Source organism: Trachypithecus francoisi, unplaced genomic scaffold, assembly GCF_009764315.1.
Source record: "Trachypithecus francoisi isolate TF-2019V2 unplaced genomic scaffold, Tfra_2.0 Lachesis_group6, whole genome shotgun sequence".
In the NCBI taxonomy this organism is placed as follows: Eukaryota; Metazoa; Chordata; class Mammalia; order Primates; family Cercopithecidae; genus Trachypithecus; species Trachypithecus francoisi.
The window spans coordinates 18,426,892-18,447,113 of NW_022681471.1; the positions used below are offsets into that span (position 1 = coordinate 18,426,892).

General features: G+C 39.2%; 1 protein-coding gene across 1 annotated transcript in view; it reads left to right on the plus strand.

The window, feature by feature from the left end:
* The window catches only part of OCRL (OCRL inositol polyphosphate-5-phosphatase), a 52,381-nt gene that overhangs the window by 27,389 nt on the left and 4,770 nt on the right, over positions 1-20,222 (plus strand). The window contains exons 14-19 of the mRNA XM_033201153.1: positions 1,447-1,582; positions 7,269-7,379; positions 8,026-8,191; positions 8,446-8,681; positions 16,787-16,810; positions 19,446-19,562. Coding sequence (XP_033057044.1) covers positions 1,447-1,582; positions 7,269-7,379; positions 8,026-8,191; positions 8,446-8,681; positions 16,787-16,810; positions 19,446-19,562 — 790 coding nt within the window. The remainder of the gene's footprint in view (positions 1-1,446; positions 1,583-7,268; positions 7,380-8,025; positions 8,192-8,445; positions 8,682-16,786; positions 16,811-19,445; positions 19,563-20,222) is intronic.

Below are 20,222 nucleotides of genomic sequence, written 5' to 3' on the forward strand. Positions count from 1 at the left end.
CTGTAATCCCAGCACTTTGGGAGGCCGAGAGTGGTGAATCACGAGGTCAGGAGATCGAGACCATCCTGGCTAACACGGTGAAACCCCGTCTCTACTAAAAAATACCAAAAAAAAAAAACTAGCCGGGTGAGGTGGCAGGTGCCTGTAATCCCAGCTACTGGGGAGGCTGAGGCAGGAGAATGGTGTAAACCCGGGAGGCAGAGCTTGCAGTGAGCTGAGATCCGGCCACTGCACTCCACCCTGGGCGACAGAGCCAGACTCCGTCTCAAAAAAAAAAAAAAAAAAAAAAAAAACTAATGCTTGGACCTAATATCTGCCACAGCTGGAGAACACTGAGAACTACTGTTTAGTAGACCCTTTTGATTTCCTAATCACCATAGTAAAGTGCCCTCACTGTTCTTAGTGACTATTTGTCCTCTACCTACTATCTCTCTCTCTCTCTCCTTCCTTCCTTCCTTCCTTCCTTCTTCCTTCCTTCCTTCCTTCCTTTTTCTTCTTTTTCTTGTTCTTTTTCTCTTTCTTTCTTTTTCTCCTAGCTGGCTGAGCACAGAAACTTGAAAGACAAAGAATTCCCAGGGATGTTCAGCTGTTTTGAACTTTGAGAGTACTGGCATGGGGGTGGGGGGGAGTCGATATTCCTGTGCTCCTAGGTAACTGGCCAGCAAATGAAGTGACACTGTTAGATCTTGTACACTTTGCCATGTTTGTTTCACTCACCTGACTTTAGAGTCAACTGCATAGCTACTGATGAGAAATATGTGTGCCACCTTCTGGATCAGGTGTACAAGGTGTTGCTTGTTTTAATGGAATGATGAATAGGTTCTTTTTCCCTGCCCTTGGTATTCTGTGGACTGATACCTGCTCAGACTTGCATGGTTTGATTTTATTTTGTCTCTATTAGAAGAAGCTAGACTTGTCCATAAATGTCTGGTTTAAAGGAGAAATAAATACTGTTATTCCTCTCCAAAGATTAAGCCCAGTCTAGGAAGAGAAGATTGGAATTTTAGACTTGATTAGTTATCTATCTGTTGTGAAGTGTTGTTGACACTCATAGAGGAAAGGAAAATGAAGTGTTCAAAATATAATCCAAATCTTCTGAGGATATTTTAAGGACGTGCTATTTTCTCCTGTGGTGACATTGTTGAAGATGTACTCCCAATCTTAACAGAACCATTAATTCATTAGACAGCTATGCATTGAGCACCTACTTTACACCAGATACCATGCTAGGTTCTAGGAGTTCAGTGGCAAACAAGCAAATACAATCCCTTCACAGAGCTTGCAGAATAGTAGGGAGGATGATAGTTAGGGGTTGTTAGGGAAGGAGAAGTACACGGTTCTTTGGGAGCATGTAACAAGACCGCCTAACCCTGATCTAAACCAGTGTGGTAGGTATTATGTTCTTGTGTGGTATGTTCTCTTTATAACTCATTTCTTTACTTACAGTGGGAAATGCCGGGTTCCAGCCTGGTGTGACCGAATTCTTTGGAGAGGAACAAATGTTAATCAGCTTAATTATCGGAGTCACATGGAACTGAAAACCAGTGACCACAAGCCTGTTAGCGCCCTCTTCCATATTGGGGTAAACACTTGTTTGTACATTCACTTATTTGTGTGTTAAGTATCAATTACTAGAGGATTATTTAGACTCAGAGCAGATCAGTAATTCAGCAAGCCATAAATGTTCCATAACCAAGTAACCATTTGCAGCATTGAAAGGTTACTACCCCCAACCCTCCCAAATGCTGTCCGTATAGTTCTTAATGCTCCAGGCCTTTTAGTGACACAGATGTTTCTCATGCTACATAGTGGTTAGGTGGTAACTTGAGCTTCCTAAAGTAAGTATGCATAATGAAGAGTTAAAAACTAAGTTTTATCAGATAGTAAGGAAGGGAAACACCTGGAGAGAGATTCTGGGTGGAAGGGTAGAGACAGCAGGACCAAAGGCACAGACTGATCAGAATACAGCCAAATCTGCATATTGCCTTAAGGGACGTAGTGTCATCCCTACACTTTTTTTTTTTTCTTTTTCTTTTTTTTTTTTTTGAGACGGAGTCTTGCTCTGACCCCGGGCTAGAGTGGTGTGATCTCAGCTCACTACAACCTCTCTTCCCGGGTTCAAGCAATTCCCCTGCATCAGCCTCCCAAAGTGCTGGGATTATAGGCATGAGCCACTGTGCCAAGCCAATTTTTTATTTAACTCTGTTCTATCCTGGGCTGCATTAATGGCCAGTTATTTAATTTTCTGTCTGTATTGTGAGTAAAGTTTTTTTTTCCCATTGTATTTTTAAACTGTGTGTTATTGGTATGTAGGTTATATCTTGTAATCATGCTGATTTAATTTGTTATAGCCAGTACATTTAGGTGATTTCTTGCGGATTTTTCAGATCTACAGCCCTATAATCTGGTGGAATGTATACAGTGCAGTGCTTAGTAGAATGGACTTTGTAGTAGACTTCTGGGATTTGCATCCCAGTTCAACCACTTTCTAACTGTGTAACCATGGACAATTTATGTAACATATTTATGCCTCAGTTTCCTCCTCTATTAAGTGTGGGTAATATTGGTACATACTTATGAAGATGAATGAGTTCAGACATGTGGATAGTGTAATGGGATAGGTTTCTTTCCTCTGTGTGTGTGTTGATTTGGGGGGCTTCTGAGATAGATATCACCAACCTGTTTTATCCTGCTCCTGTTTTAAGGAAGAAAGACTTGGGGCTTTTCATTTAAGATCAGAATTAGTTATTGGTCTTAGAATAGATTTTAAATGTTATCAAGATAGTCATGACTTTACTTTTGTCCATTTTGAAATTTTAAAATAATAATCATCAATAATAGTAACTGTTCCCCAGATAGCAGCTAGTAGCTGTGTGGCAGGCACTATGTGAGGCAATTTGCACACATCTCATTTACTCCTCACAACAACGCTTTGAATTAAATACAGTTGATCCTTGAACAACATGGGTTTGAACTGCACAGATCCACTTATACCCAGATTTTTTCAACCAAATGCAGATGGAAAATACAGTATTCACAGGATGTGAAACCCACGTATAAAGAGGGCCAACTGTGGTACTTGAGTATGCGTGAATTTGATTATACACAGGCAATGCCAGAACTAATCCCCCACAGATATCAAGGGACAACTGTATTTCCCATTTAACAGATGAGCAGATGGAGAACAGCAAGTTTAAATAATTTATTTAAGAGCATTCAACTAGGAGGAGAGCTGAGATTCCAATCTTAAGTTGGCTTAACTCCCAACTCTGTGCTCTTTCTACTACCCCACAATGCCTCTATAATTCTATAGAACTTGACAAAATATACCTTTAGATAACTTCTTTTAGCCCATCTAATTTCTAGTTTGTACTTGCAGGCTGCCCCTTTTTCTTCATTTGAATTCTCTTAATCCATTTTGAGACGATATCCTTCCTCAAACACTAACCTCTTTGGTTAGATCAGCTATGCTTGGCTTTTTTGTTTGTATTTCTTTTCAAAACCTTCGAATTTTTTGGTTTGTTTGTTTGTTTTGAGACAGAGTCTTGCTCTGTCACCCAGGCTGGAGTGCAGTGGTGTGATCTTGGTTCACTGCAAGCTCCACCTCCCGGGTTCACCCCATTCTCTTGCCTCAGCCTCCCTAATAGCTGAGACTACAGGTGTACACCACCACGCCTGGCTAATTTTTTGTATTTTTAGTAGAGACAGGGTTTCACCATGTTAGCCAGGATAGTCTCAGTCTCCTGACCTTATGATCCACCTGCCTCAGCCTCCCAAAGTGCTGGGATTACAGGCGTGAGCCACTGCGCTCGGCCAACCTTGGGATGTTTTTAATACTCCATACACATTAATGCAGAGCTTCTAGTGGGATATTTACATTTTTTTCAGGCTTCCTGTGTATTTATGTGTATCTTTAATAAAGATCTGCTTTTGAGTTTTTAATGATTTTTAAATTGTACAGCAATTACAAGTGCTTTCAAAAAAATTAAAAGGAAATTTAAGCAGAATTGACAGATAAGGCAGAAGTTCTTCATCCCTGTTCTGTCTCCTACTCCCACCTTTGCCTAAACCCCCATTCCCCAGCCAGGCCACTACCCTTAGGAGTTTATATCTTTCTACACCAGTGCTGTCCAATAGAGCCTTCTGTGATGATGGAAATGTCCTGTATCTGTGCTGTCCAGTCCAGTGGCTACTAGCCGCAAGGGGCTATTGAGTACTTGAAGTGTGGCTATTGCAACTGAGAACTGAACTTTTTATTTAATTTAAAGTAATTTAAATTCAAATTCCCTATGTGTCCAGTCACTATTGTACTGAACAGTGCAGTTCTAGACCTTTGTATATGCTTTTTTGTTCACCCGTAGACAAAATACTGATTTGTGTGTGTCTCTATATCATAAACGGTCTCATATGTATGTGTTGGTCTACAACTTGATTTTTTTTTTTAAATCAGCAGTGTGTCTTGGAGAACCTCCCATCTTATTACATAAAGACCTAGCTCATTGTACTTTTTTTTCAAATTCCTAGTTTCGTCAGTAATTTCCTTTACTAAAATGGATGTGTCAGGTCGTGAATTCTTTGGGATTTTTCCCTACCTCATTATCCTTGATTTGCCAATAAGTGATGTGATCATGATAACCCGCTGAGAAAAAGTTTGATTTTATTGAGTAATCACCCCATGTTTTGGATTCTTGGGCATGTTATGATTAGAGGCTTTAAAAACCACACTACATTTTCACCACCGTTGGCACCAATGACTGTTAACAAAGGAGCCGAGTGCACCGTGGCCAATTAATTTCAGAAGACTTTCTGTGGGCTGGCTGAGATAGAGCTGGGATAGGATTCCAACCCTGCACTTGGTACTGTGATCCGTTGCATTGGTTCTCAGACTTCAGTGGATGTAAGAATTGCTTAGAGAGCTTTAAAAAAAGTGTGGATGCATGCGTCCCCACCCCTGGAGACTGTGATTAGTAGGCCCAGGCAGCTGTGCTTTTAAGACATACTCAAGTTGATTCTGCCACATATCTGGTATATTGGAAAAAGTCTTACACTAGTCCAGATATCACCTTTGGTATTAACTGTGGCAGTGAACAAGTTTGTTGATTGTTGTGTATCTTAATGTTCTCAACTCTCAGAACAAAAATATTCCTTGCTTTGGTAGCCTTCCAGGTTGTGAAAATTAAAAGACATGTGCAGAATACTTTTGGAAATTAAAAGTTGCAGAGTTTTGTGAAAGTATAAAATTCATCTTAACCTAATGCTATAGTATGGACCCTGGTGATGGTAAAATGATGTTTGATCCTCAGTTCTGTAAGAGTTACAGTTCAAATACGTGAAAAACTTCCCCAGTCTGAGATACTTGACTCAGCTTTGATGTTCTTATTTTTAACATTTAAAAAAATTTTTATTTTACTTTAAGTTATGGGATACAAGTACAGAACGTATAGGCTTGTGCCATAGGTATATGTGTGTCATGTTGGTTTGCTGCACCTAGCAACCCATCATCTAGGTTTTAAGTCCCACGTGCATTAGCTGTTTAACCTTAATGCTCTCCCTCCCCTCACCCCACTACCCCGAGTGGCCCAGTGTGTGTTGTTCCCCTCCCTGTGTCCATCTGTTCTCATTGTTCAGTTCCCACTTATGAGAATATGCCGTGTTTGGTTTTCTGTTCCTGTGTTAGTTTGCTAAGGATGATGGCTTCCAGCTTTATCCATGTCCCTGCAAAGGACATTTTTTTATATTTTTTGAGATGGAGTCTTGCTCTGTTGCCCAGGCTGCAGTGTAGTGGTGCAATCTTGGCTCACTTCAACCTCTGCTTCCTGGGCTGAAGGGATTCTCCTGCCTCAGCCTCCCGAGTGGCTGGGATTACAGGCACCCACCACCAGGCCTGGCTAATTTTTTTTGTACTTTAGTAGAGACAGAGTTTCACCGTCTTGGCCAGGCTGGTTTTGAACTCCTGACCTCTAGTGATCCTCCTGCCTCGGCCTCCCAAAGTGCTAGGATTACAGGTGTGAGCCACTGTGCCCAGCGTGATCTCATTCCTTTTTATGGCTGTATAGAATTCCATGGTGTATATTTACCACATTTTCTTTATCAGGTCTTATTATTAATGGGCATTTGGGTTGGTTCTGTCTTTGTTATTGTAAGTAGTGCTGCAGTAAACGTACGTGTACATGTGTCTTTATAGTAGAATGATTTATATTCTTTTGGGTATATCTCAGTAATGGGATTGCTGGGTCAAATGGTATTTCTGGTTCTAGGTCCTTGAGGAATCGCCACACTGTCTTCCACAATGGCTGAACTAATTTACACTCCCACCAACGGTGTAAAAGCATTCCTATTTCTCCACAGCCTCGCCAGCATCTGTTTCCACATCATTTTAGAACCTTTGCTGCATGTGTCAATTTTTTTTGACACGGATTTTTGTGAAATTTCCTAGTCTAAAAAAGAAGCCGATATCTCAAGTTAAAATCTGTTAGTTATGTTAATTTTGGCATTGGTTTGTATGAAGTTTTAATATTTTAAAAAAACACAGCTATATCAGGAAGCTGAAAGTGCTGTGTCAGGTGGGAATTTTTTTATTTATCAGTCAAGATGTGTTTATCCGTTGTCATGGTTTTACTCTAGTCTAGGGCATTTTGTTTCAGCCATTTTCTAAAATGGCTGTAGGCTCCATTTATTAATATATCTTTGCAGTGATATATACTTCTTGGTATTGTACATAGAATCTAATAGAGTTAAAAGCTTTTTAATAATATTTTCTGCCACCTCACCAAGTTATGATTGTTAGAAACAGTAATTGCTGTGTTTCGACACCGTCATTTTGTACAGTGCAAGCAATCATTTTTACCACAATCACATTTTTTCCACTACCAAATAACTTAACAATGAGGCAAGAAAATGTTCTTCCCAAATATTTATTATTGCCAAGCTTCTTAACATAGGAGTTTAACTTTTACAGGACGTTAGCCAATTAATCTTACCTTTACCTTAAAGCGTGTGCTTCTATAATGCTTTGTTCAATTTATGTTTGCTTTAGAGACTCTTGGAGATATAAAAGTTGAGAGCATGTAAAACTAAAGCAAGGATCTGTTTTCTTTCAGGTGAAAGTTGTGGATGAAGCAAGATATAGAAAGTGTTTGAGGATGTTGTTTGCACCACAGTTTATTTTAAATGGTTGCTGTAATGACCAGTTTTAAATTGTTAGATAATCTCCAAGGCAGATGAGCTAGAAGCATAGAAGACTCAAAAGAGGATACATTTTCTTTCAGGTGAAGGTTGTGGATGAACGAAGGTACCGTAAAGTCTTTGAAGATAGTGTACGCATCATGGACAGAATGGAAAATGACTTCCTTCCTTCCTTAGAACTCAGCAGGAGGGAGGTGAGCAAAAATACATGATCTCCCTGTCTACTGCCCACTGTGGTTAGCACAGAAGAAACTGCTGCTTAGAAAAGGCAACATAGCACAGTGGTTAAGCCCATGTCGCTGGAGTCAGACTGCCTCCATTCCAGTCCTAGCACTGCTGTTTAGTAGATGCATGACCTCAGGCAAGTGTCTTACCCACTCAGAGCCTCAGTTTCCTTTTCTGGTTTAAGGGGTAGTTGTAAGGATTACATGAGTTACTACACGCGAAGCTCTCAGAACAGCACCCGGGACATAGTAAGCCCTCCGTTGTTAGCTGCTCTTGTTTAATATTTCAGAGTTGCTAGTTAATTTATATCTCAGAAACCAGGACTTGGTCACAGGATGAATACTCTGAACCAAGGTTGGGTTACCCTCTTAGGATCCTAGGAATGATCAGAGTAGCCTGGAGAAGTAGCAGGAGCCACCTAACTCCTTCTCTGCTGTTGTGAGTATAATAATACATGCAAGTGGATGGTGTGAAGTTGGTTCAGTTGGTGAATGTCTATGGCATTTGCACACCTGCTTAACAATTACCTTACTCCTCATATCCTCTATGGAATAATCCAACTGACTTACTTCCCCTACTAGTGATGCATGTTTGTGTCTGTCTGTTATTCCCCAGTTTGTGTTTGAAAATGTGAAGTTTCGGCAACTACAAAAGGAGAAGTTCCAGATCAGCAACAATGGACAGGTTCCCTGCCATTTTTCTTTCATCCCTAAACTTAATGACAGCCAGTACTGCAAGCCATGGCTTCGGGCTGAACCTTTTGAGGGCTACTTGGAGCCAAGTGAGTTTTCCCTTTACCATTGTCTCTGCTGGTCATGTCCTCATGACTCCCATCCCCTTGGTCTAACTTTCTGTTTTCTAACCACATGTCTCTTACCTTTGCTGTCATATTGGTGATACCTCTTGTATGTGTCCTGTCTCTTCCCCCTCATTGCTTAATGATTTTTTTAGAGGACACTTTTCTGTTGGTTCTTACACTTTTTGCTTTCCCACTGGAAGTTTTTCTATTACCATGTATCATCTCTTACATTTCAGATGAGACAGTGGACATTTCTCTTGATGTGTATGTCAGCAAAGACTCTGTAACCATCCTGAACTCGGGGGAAGATAAGATTGAAGATATTCTCGTCCTTCACCTGGATCGAGGCAAAGATTACTTCTTGACCATCAGTGGAAATTACCTCCCAAGTTGTTTTGGCACATCCTTAGAGGCTTTGTGCCGTATGAAAAGACCAATCCGAGAAGTTCCTGTTACCAAACTCATAGACTTGGTAAGAACTGTCCCGAGACATAAACCTCTTTTACATTTAATTTTCATAATACTTAAGTGACATCCTCTTTATCTTTGTGCTTTCTGTCTTCTTTTGGCCACGGGGGATGTCAAATGATAAAGAAGCATGTTACTTAGTACTGTTTTGATTAGATTAAGCCTTAGAGGAAAGAGGGGGGACTAATCTGCAGTTGGCTCTTGTTGGGAGTACAATAGATAATACTAAGCTCACCAAATAAGATTAAACACTCCCCTCTCAAAGATATAATGCTTATTTGTTAAGCTCTTCATACTCTCAAGTCACTTTTGTATAAATTAGCATGTACGTGAGATATGCTAAGTGGGGCAGGCAGAATTATTCTCATTGAGCATATGAGAAAACTGAGGCACAGAGACATTAATGTGCCCAAAGTCAGATACCATCAGTTAGTAACAAATCTAGCACCCAATTCCTTGGCTCCCAGTTTAGTATTCCGCACTAATACCACATTATATCTAATCAGAGTAAAACTTTGCTGCTTATGGAAACATAAAACTATACTGCAACCCTGGAGTACCTGAATCAGAATCCCTGGGGGCGCTTATTACAGGTACCCTCACTTCTGGCAATGGAATCAGAATCTCAGGATGTGGAGCCTACAAATCTGCATTTTATCCGCATTCCAGATGCTTATAATGTACATTGAAATTTGATGCTTATTTAATGTGATGTGCTTAAGAAAGAAAAGGAGGTTGATTTTCCCACCTCTCCCGCAAGCCAAGCTATAATATTAATGTTTTTGTGAAGGAAGTACTTACTATCTTCAGTAACATAAATTGATTTAGTAATAAAGTTCATTGTATTAAGAAATTTCCTTCTAAATGAAAATATTGTTGGATTGTATGCAGAATCTCTTTGGGCTACAAAAGTATATTCTTGGTTTTTTTACCAAAGAAAATTAGGTGAGGTGACAGCATACGTTATCCTTACTGTTAGTATTCACATGGATCCTTTAGGCCTAGCCAGAGCGAGTGATTGTGTCTAGCAGGGAGGTCTAGACCCGCAGGCAGGCTGCTGGCTTGTCTGAGTCCGATCTGTTCTGTTGCCATGGAATTGTTTTAGCTGTGACTCAGATAGCAGATTAAAACACTGAGTCCAGCCCCGGCATTATTTCTTGGAATTATACTTATTTCCCTGGAGCCCTCATGGCTGAGTATATTACCTCTGTTTGAGAGAGAACCATTTTCTTCAGAAATTCATATCCTACCGTTCTGCTGTTTTTCATGATAATTGTTTTTCTCCTAACATTATATTTCTGTCTTTCAGATTTTAGTATTTCACCTTTTAGAATACATTTTAGATGATGAAGTTGTTTTCCCTTATTTCTCCTACTCCCTTTCCTTCATCTCAGACATAATTTCCCAGCTTTCTTTGTTCAGCTTTTTATTATGAAAATGTCAAATGTGCAGAAAAATGGAAAGAATAGTACAACACACCCCCACATGCCTTCTGTACATATATACACACAGATGTTTTTTGCTGTGTCATGTAAAATTAAGTGGTAATATGTCACTTCACCACTAAACACTTCAGCCTGCATCTCTTAACAAAAAGGGCACATTTAAGCACAATACCATTATTATGTATAAGAAAACTAACAGTAATCCATAGTATCATTTAACATTCAGTCCATATTCAGATTTCTTCAGTTCCAAGAATTTCTGTTACACCTTTTTTTAAACCAAAATCCAATCTGGGTTCATATAGTATTTGGTGAGGTCTCCAAAGTCGCTATTGGAGTAGTGCAGGTCCCACTTTCTTTAGTGACATTGACTTTTTTAAGAGTCCAGTACAAATGTCCAGTCAAGGGTCCACCATTTTCTAAATTCGTCTGGTTGTTTCTTCTTGTTCTTTTTTTTTTTTTTCAAACTTGTCCCTTTTATACTCTCTCCTTCCGCCTACATGTAAAGTGGAACCTACCCTTATTTTTGATCAAAGTCAGTGAAGATATTAGAATATCTTTGCCATTAATATGAAAAACTGCAAAGCCATTAATATGAAAAACTTGACAGTTTTTCGTATTCTGGGATTGGCCAGAAGAGGCTCAACCAGCATAAAGTTTTTATTTTATGTAAAGTATACTATCAGGTAATTTTACCATGTTGGCTCATGAATAGAAAGGAACCAAAATCATTAGAGGAATGAATGGCTCTTTGGGAAGCCTTTTTCCTTCTTTTTGTGCACAAGTGATTCAGGGTTAAAATAATAGAACCCTGATCATTTTTAATTACAGAATTTCTGAGTTTTTATTAAAATGTATGTGTGTGGTCATCATTTTTCTTTTAAAGCTTTTATTTTGTAGGATTTAGGGTTCTGATTCTTTTCACAGTCTGTTGCATTTCAGTGTTATTAAATTCCTGTATCTCATTGATGAGGAAATTATCTATACAGGTTGATTATCTATTATCCAAAATGCTTGGGACCAAAAGTGTTCAGATTTCAATCTTTTTCAGATTTTCAAATGTATCCATTATGTACTTAACAGTTCAGCTTCCCTAATCTGGAAATCAGAAATCTGAAATGCTCCAGTGAGCATTTCCTTTGATCATCATGACAGTACTCAAAAAGTTTCGAGTTTTGGAGCATTTTGGATTTCTAGATTGGGGATAGTCAACCTGCATTAGTGTGGAGCAGTAAACAAGAAATCTGAAAACAATTAGTACCCTATCTTTAATACCTTCCCACTCTATTGTGACTTGATTTTGACCTTTGACATGATTCCTCAGGTATAGTATTCATGTTTTTTTTCCGAAGACCCAATATCATATTTCAAATCTCATGAGATGATGCTATTAATAATGGTACCTGCCCTCTGTTGTATTATTTGCTCTGAAATTTTGTTGAAGCCAGAAATGAGTTCAATGTATGTGTTGTCTCTCTATGTACTGTTTTAGAAAGATCCTTATGCACTGTTTTAGAAAGATCCTTATGCCACACCATCTTCCCACCAAATACAGAGTTGAAATAACTGACATAATTATTTTTTATCCTTCCAGCTCTTTCATAACAGTGACTTTGCCACTTCTAGAATAGTTGGATTAGCACAAGTGGGAAACAGATGAAAATCTACCATTTGTAATCATCTTTATTCTTTTTCAGAATTAAGATAGATTTTTCTGTTATATTAACTAGAATATTAAGTAGCAAATAATCCTCAATGTTGATTCATTACACACTGGATACAAAGTATTATGGAGTTCATGTGAGTTCCCATAATTTAGTGGTGATGAAAGTATATTTACATGTAAAATATGGCTAAACTTTAAGTCATGGTTAATAGGGAGTTTGGTTACAGATAATCTGAACATTGACCACCTTTACTGGCTAATGTCTGGTGTGCTTGGTAAGTCAGTATTTTGGAAAGTCATTTAAGATGAGTATTATGGAGGTTGTAGTTTGTGTTAACAATAGGTTCCTTTCCTGTGTTATTTATTAAAGCCCTTATATGCTATAAAAGCTTATTGACTGACCAGCTAATCCCTGTAGAAATCAGAATCAGCCTGTTTTCATTTTAACGAATATTTAATACATGTAACATTAACATGACTGAGAAATAAGTTTAGCACATAAGAATAAAGTGAACTAGGAAAGGGATTTGGGGTTAGTTACAGAAGTATTTTCAGTCAAGTCCAAGTACTTAGGAAACATGTATTAATATAGTGGGTGAGCAGGCTCTTCCAGGCATAAGGGACATCTTAAATAAAGGGTAGAAGGTGAAAGTGAAAAGACTCTATGAAAAACTGTAAGATTTCCCTGGTACAAGTAAAGATCAAGGATAAACATGTATGAAGCTGGTTAGGGAGAATGGGGCAGGTGGTAGAGAGTCTTGAAGTCAATACATAAGTTTATACTTGAGCCAGAGGGTATCTAGAACCATCAGAAGGGTTTGCTGATTAGTATGAGGTTGCAAATTGATATAGTTGGAAGAACATTCTGGTGTTGCTTGTAGAATGGACTAATTGAAAGGAGACAAGACTTGAACTTGCCAGATGTGGCTAAGTTGTAAATACAGAGATGAAAAAAGCTGAGGGATGGATAGAGAAACTGTATTTGCTTGGGGACATATCTGTTGGGAGAACAATATTAAAAATTTGAAATAACAGGAATAACTTGTTAATTTGTCCATAGTTTTTTTTTTTTCACTATGTTTTTACTTTGTCTTACTAATCTAACCATCCTTTCTTACTCTATTAAGTATATGGCTTGTATTTCTTCTCTATTCATATGAACTAATCCTTTTTAGAACTTCATTTTCCATTCAGTTTTCGGCTATTTATTTATTTATTTCTGAGATGGATTCTCACTCTGTTGCCAGGCTGTAGTGCAGTGGCACAATCTGGCTCACTGCACCCCCGCGTCCCAGTTCAAGTTATTCTCCTGCCTCAGCCTCCCGAGTAACTGGGACTATAGGTGCGCACCACCACACCTGGCTAATTTTTGCATTTTTAGTAGAGATGGGGTTTCGCCGTGTTGGCCAGGCTGGTCTTGAACACCTTACCTCAGGTGATCCACCTGCCTCAGCCTCCCAAGGTGCTGGGATTACAGGCCTGAGCCACTGTGCTCGGCTATGCTTTTTATTTTTAAATGTGGATATTCTACCTCTAATTGACTCTTTTATATTATTTTAGCTGCATTTACCACGGGGAATATTCTTCTGAGGGTGAATGTTGGGGTAAAGAATGATTTGCATTGCATTTGCTATGTGCCAGTGTTGTCCCACTGGGGAAATCCTGAACTCAGTTACCTTTTTGAATGTAATCCATGTATAGCCTTTTGCAGAGAGTGGGCATCTCTGCTCTTTAAAATTCGTTGGACTAAGTGATTCATAGTAGAAACCTTAGGATTATTATGGGAGTAAGTTGTTTACTATAAAGGTTAAGTGACGTTTCTATTTTCAAATTGAGACCAGGGTTTAATTCAATGTAATTTCTATGTTGTTTCTTTGTACCTGTACCTAGAGAAGTAAATCTCTTGTCCCTCCATCCATATTTTTTTTTTTTTTTTTTTTTTTTTTTTTTTTTTTTTGAGACAGAGTCTCGCTCTGTCGCCCAGGCTGGAGTGCTGTGGCCGGATCTCAGCTCACTGCAAGCTCCGCCTCCCGGGTTTACGCCATTCTCCTGCCTCAGCCTCCCGAGTAGCTGGGACTACAGGCGCCCGCCACCTCGCCCGGCTAGATTTTTGTATTTTTTAGTAGAGACGGGGTTTCACCGTGTTAGCCGGGATGATCTCGATCTCCTGACCTCGTGATCCGCCCGTCTCGGCCTCCCAAAGTGCTGGGATTACAGGCTTGAGCCACCGCGCCCGGCCCCTCCATCCATATTTAATCAAAGTCCTTTCGATTCTTCTTTCAGAGTTTTCTCTTGTATTCATTTGTAAGTGTATGTATATACCTTTTATTATATATATAATATACCCTTTAATATATATATACTTAGAAATTAAATATATACCTATGTGTGTGTATATACATATATATATATATGTTTTTAATTTTCCATTATTAAGATGTTTACCTTCTTCTGCTTGACCTACCTCGGTAGCCTTTGAATGATCCCCTTGTCTTTCTCACTGTCTCTCTCTCTCTCTCTCTCTTTCTCTGTCTCTGCCCTTCAATTTTTCCTATTCAGGGCTGTCAGATTGAGCTTTCTGTACTACTGCTTTGGGGCCTATCACTTCCTTGCTTAAAGGTAGTCAGTGGCTCCCCCATGCCTGCTGAATACAATCCAAATGCCTTAATCTGTCATGTAAGGTCCCCCCAAGGCTAACTTCAACATATCTTTTCAGATTTATTTCCCACTATTTTTCTTGGCATTCTCCATGCACCCCACAAACAGATGACTAACTTCTTCGTAATCTCAATTTGTGATTTACAGTCTCTGTGCCTTTTGCTTATTTCTGCCTCTTCCACTTGTAATATTCTCTCCCCATCTCTACCCTTTAAAATTCTGTGAGTCTTTTAAAGGGCTAGCAATGATCTGTTGAGAACTCGTATTCATGAATTATGACAATACCAGTCTGTAAACTCTGGAACTCCTCACCCCAACTCAGTTGCAAATCAGAGTCAGGGACAAACCAGGTATTTCTCCTTTATCCTCATTTCTCATTGCCTTCCCCTGCAAAGGCATTTTAGCACAATGCCTTGTACCGGAGGATGGCTGCTGCTTAAAGAAAACTTTTTGAGAGCCTGGTTTGACAGGTTAGTATACAGAATCTCTGTCTAGTTTTATTCATATCATGTATCAGATATTCATGGAAGGAAAAAAATAAAATGTGTCAGATAGATTCTTCATTTGATAACACGTCCTAAATTTTACAAGAGGTTCTAGTCTAAAATTGTATCAGATGTTGGGTACTCAAAATCAACTTGACATTAAAAGGTATTGTTATTATAGTACTATAAATATGTACCTTATAGAGACTATTATTCTAATTACTTTATTTCATGTGATATTTAAGAGTCTAGGTAAACCCACAAAAGCATGTTTAATTCGTGAAGTATCTACCAATATTAAAACGCCTAATCCCCATGGATAACAGTCTGGGAGGAATGCATTCAGTATTACCACTAGGAATGCCAGGGAACACATGCTTTTCCTCCTCCCTGTCCACTCCCAGCTCCCGTGCATCTCAGACAGTAAGATTGGGATTTCTCCTTTTACCTGTAAGAACTGAGACATGTAATTTAGACTTGTGTGCTTAGTGGTCCATAGTCAGATTTGAAACAATCCAGGTTGGGAGTCACTGGGGAGGTATGAGAAACCTTGAGGGACCCAGACCTTCTGCTGGCATACTGCCCCATCACCCTTTGGTTTTAGGCTGCTTCAAGGTAAATATTACTATCCCTGTTTTAGAGATGAAGAAACTGAGGCTCTATGAAGTTTGGTAACTTGTGCGAGGGCTATACAAAATTGCCAAGAGGTGGAACAAAGATTTGTACCCAAGCCTGTCCAACACCAGTGCCTATACTCTTTCCATTAACCATGCTGTCTTTTAAGTGGGGTTTCTCACTGTCCTTAGCCTGTTATGGAGAATATATTCTCACAGTTTTCCTCTACCTCTCTGTCCAGGAAGCAGTCACATTGTCCTTTTTGAATTGTCTAACAGAACATAGTGATAATGACTGTGGAGTTGGTCAGACCTGGGATCCAATCCTGATTCAGCCACTTACTACCTAATAGTGAGTGTGGCCTTGGGAAAATAATTTACACTTTCAGAGCCTCAGTTTCTTCATCTGTAAAATGGGAATAATATCTACTTTGGACGTGTGTACAGATTAAATGACTGTATATAAGCACTTTGCACAGTTCCTGGTATATGACAGATGCTTCCTAAGTGGTGGTGGTAGTTATTGCTGCTATTGTTATTGGATTGTAATAACAGCCTAAAAGACAGGAAGATTAAAAAGATACCTTCTTACCTATCCCCTGCCTCTCTTTTTTCTCTTATACCCAATAGGAAAATAAAAATAGGGGATAATGATGGATCTTCTGATCTGCAAAGGTCTGAAATGAAATTCATTTATAGTTCAGAAGGACCTTCAATCTGGGCACTCTGAGGGCCTTTGAGGAGGGGAGTGGATACGAGGAGATAGAAAGGAATCTGGGATGCTGCTTAGGAGGCTGGCTGGCGTGAGAAGAATGAAAATGGAAAGTAGAGTGGTTTACCATCTCCTGCCAGATGGCCACTGTTGGGCCTACAGCCATATTCTTTCAGTGAGGTATATACCTCAGTGCACCTGCCTCCAAGCAGCAGACAGGAAGAGACATTGGGGCATTTGGCCGGGTCAGTTGGCAGATGCCAAAGGGCACAGAAGTCTAGAACTGCAGATATTTATTGAGTGATATTCTCAAACTGCACAAAAATTTAAAATGTCTAGTAGAGAACTTTGTGTATGAAAAATGTATTTCATTTTCAACAATCATAATTTATTTGAAGAATTCAAAGCTGTTTAAAGCATGTATATCTGGTAAGATAGTGAGTTCTAATACTGATCTGTTTCTAATTCTGTAAATAATTCTAATCATATTCTGTCTGTCAATGACTTTCTTTTCCTGCTCCGCTCTCAGGAAGAAGACAGCTTCCTAGAAAAGGTAATGCAATCCATTGGTGGTTATGAGAGCTTCCCTGTGCTTAACACTTAACTGTGGTCCCTGGAATTTGTCCCTAGGCATTCCCATATCAGAGACCTCTGACTTGGTGAGACTCCCCTAAAGTCCTACTAGCTGTCCTTAAGTGTTTGAAGTACAGGAAACATATTTACTGTAGCAGTCAAGTCATTGAGACTCGGTACATAAAAACAGTAGGACTCAAGGTTCTAGATTTGTATTTTTGAAATGAGAAGTAACTACAGAGCCGTCTTGACGTATCTGAATGCTCATGAATTGGAGGGTACCAGTTAGCTGTCCTCCATTTCCAATGACAATAAAACAAAAAGAAGTAGCTTTCTGTTGCATTAGAATGATTTGAGGTTAGTGATCATAGCAATTAATTTCAGAAAAAAAATACACAGATATGATCAAGAAATAGAGCATAGAATAGAATCGTGGACCTGAACAAGATCATAAAAGATCATCTGGTTCAGGCCTCTACCTTCAGACAGGGTAAGGTATTTTCTCCATTCTAATAGATGAGACAACCAAGGCCCAGAAAGGTTGAAAAACTTCCTGAAGTCATACACCCTCCCCACTTGGTGGAATTTAATGCCTTTTGATGATGGGGATGGCATACTGTTTTCATGCTGTAGCTATTAACACTAAGTAAGGTTACAAAGGGTGGGCTTATCAGGCGCTGAATGTGTCTTGTTGAAAGAAGACAAAGTACCTTGGTTTTCCTTTGAAAATTAGAGTTCAGGATAATTTGTGAAATTATTCAAGTATTGTTTCTTGTGCATGATCTTTTCTCTAGACTTTGGAGACACAACTGTGGCATTCCATATTATCATACAGGAATTTGAAAATGAATAGTGGATGGTGTATGTAATCTACTGACATTTTATTAACCCTTTTAAACCACCAAGGTTTGAGACAGCTGTGCTTCCTAGCTCTTCCCTGTTAAGAGCAGTCCATGTTCTGTCTTTTTATCTTACACAGTGCCTTGTGTTGCCTTAATGCCTTAGTACAGGAAAAGCTCCAGTTGGATGTCAGACTTTTTAAAAAGTACGTGAATCAGTGCTGCATAATTTCTATATGGCAAGTTTGGAGGCATCTGCTAAAGAATCAGTACATGTGCTGCATTTGGTCCAGAGAGTTAGCAAAGTGCAAGATGGACAGTGTTTTGGCTCAAATACCATGTGGATGCTTGGATTTGATACTTGCAACTGGAAAGAAGTAAATGGATGAGCCATTGATAGACATTCTGGCAACTATTAGGACATGAATATCAAGTGATAGAATCCCAGGGACAGAAAGGAAGCAAACTGAATGTGGAAAAAAAAAAAAGAAAGATTTTAAATGGTAACCAACTGTCACACTCCCTTCTCTTTCTTATTCCCTTAGAAAGGCACAGCAGCTTTTAAAGGTCATCAGTGCTTGTGAAAGAACATAATGTTGAGAAGAGACCTCAGCTTGGCTGTGGTGTATGGGGTCTCTGTCAAAGTAGTGACATGCTCCTTTTTTTTTTCTTTTAAAGCTACGTGACTGGGGGTTGTGGATGGAATTCACAAGTTGCACAATGTCGGGCAAGAATTTCTTAGTTAAACATGCAGAATATATATGACCTCAAGCTAGAGGCGGGGGAGGGAGGAGGATGCAAAAAATTTGGTCATAGTTCTCTCCACTGGGATTTTTCTGAAGGCTACCTTCAGATGCCTTTACTATTTCAAACATTTTTTCATGTAATTTATATTGACTACATGAACCTAAGATAACTGAATTTATTTCCTGGCCATTTCCAATTCACATATAGTGATTGATTTAATTTATGTCACTTCTGGGTTTTTCTCTTACAAAATTCTTTCAGAAGAATGTAACAGATAGTAGAAAGATAGATGAAGGAGTAAAAGCCCCTAGAAATCTTGGCTGAGCTATTCCTAGAAAATGTAACTTCTGGACTCAGACCTTAGACTTTTCATGGTATTTCTGCCTCTTGGTTAGCTATATTCAGTTACTATTTTTGGACCTTAAGGCTTATGAGTTTTAGTGCCTTAAGATTAGAACTTCCATCAAGCCTGAAATATTTACATATGTGGGTCTAATGTTGTGGAGAGTTGTCTTTAATTCCTGACAACCAAAGAAGCTCATTTAAATCAACATTGAAAACAAACAACAGTATCTGTGATAAGACCTGAAGGAAGAGTAAGTTAGAAATAAACAAAACCTAAGTGTAGACCCTGATCTCTCAAAGTACTACATTGACAATTGTAATTTAATAGTCCCCCCAAGTCACCAGTGCTGTATGGACTCCACTGTGACTGTATCACTGGAGCAATGGTTCTCAGTGTCACCTTTGAAAGGATTTAAACACAAGGCATCCATGTAATAAACATAATAAACTCAAATGAAATGCAGAACAATTAAGTGAAGCATTTAGGAAAGGAGATTCTTTAACTGTGGGACTCGCTATCAAGTGCCTTCTGACCAGGGGTGTCCCCAGTGAGAAGAAATGGAAAATCTTAAGAGATGAAGATCACATTGTACCTGCATGACCAGAATTTGAAGGACTTTTAAGTTATACACCAAAATCTGTATTCTGAGACCCCTTTGATTCTCATCCTTTTCCATCTATTAGGAGAAATCCCTTCTGCAAATGGTTCCTTTGGATGAAGGTGCCAGTGAGAGACCCCTTCAGGTCCCCAAGGAGATCTGGCTTCTAGTAGATCACCTATTCAAATATGCCTGTCACCAGGTAAGTGAGAGTAGACCTTCCCTACAACTTTGGAAGGTGTGTAAATACTATAGGAAATCATAACACCTCACATCAGCATAGCGCTTTTAACTTTCCCAAGCTACCTGCACACAGTGGCACTGTCAGATCAACTGGGTGAGTGGAAGTGTCCCTAGTCACAGATGTCACAGCTGAAGCATGCAAAGCTAAGTTACTTACTAAGACCAAGGCCTAAGTGTAGTCGTGGCAGAGCCAGGACCAAATTAAGAGCACCTGTCTCCTGGCTACTCTCTCGTTTTCCCTGGACAGCTGCACACCTGAGTCTATAATGCCTACTTTGGCTATGAGTCATGTAGGCATTAGAGATTTTAAAATCCAAAGCAGATTTTAAACCCATTTTTTAACTTGGTCCTAGTTTTTCTTTTAAATCCTATCTAAAATACCACCCCAACTCATTCACCCCCAAAAGAGACATTTCTTGGGACTAAACTGAAAGGTAATGTTCTCTTACCTACCGAAGAATAATGTAACTTGAAAGCAAGGTTTAGTATGAGCATGCGATTTCCTCCTTCCCCAGCGTTCAGTAGTACTAGCATTTGAATGTGGTTATTCTGTTTGGACTCTGCCTTCTGCTTCTTGTCAAGAGGCTACAAGTAGGCCAGGCACGGTGGCTCATGCCTG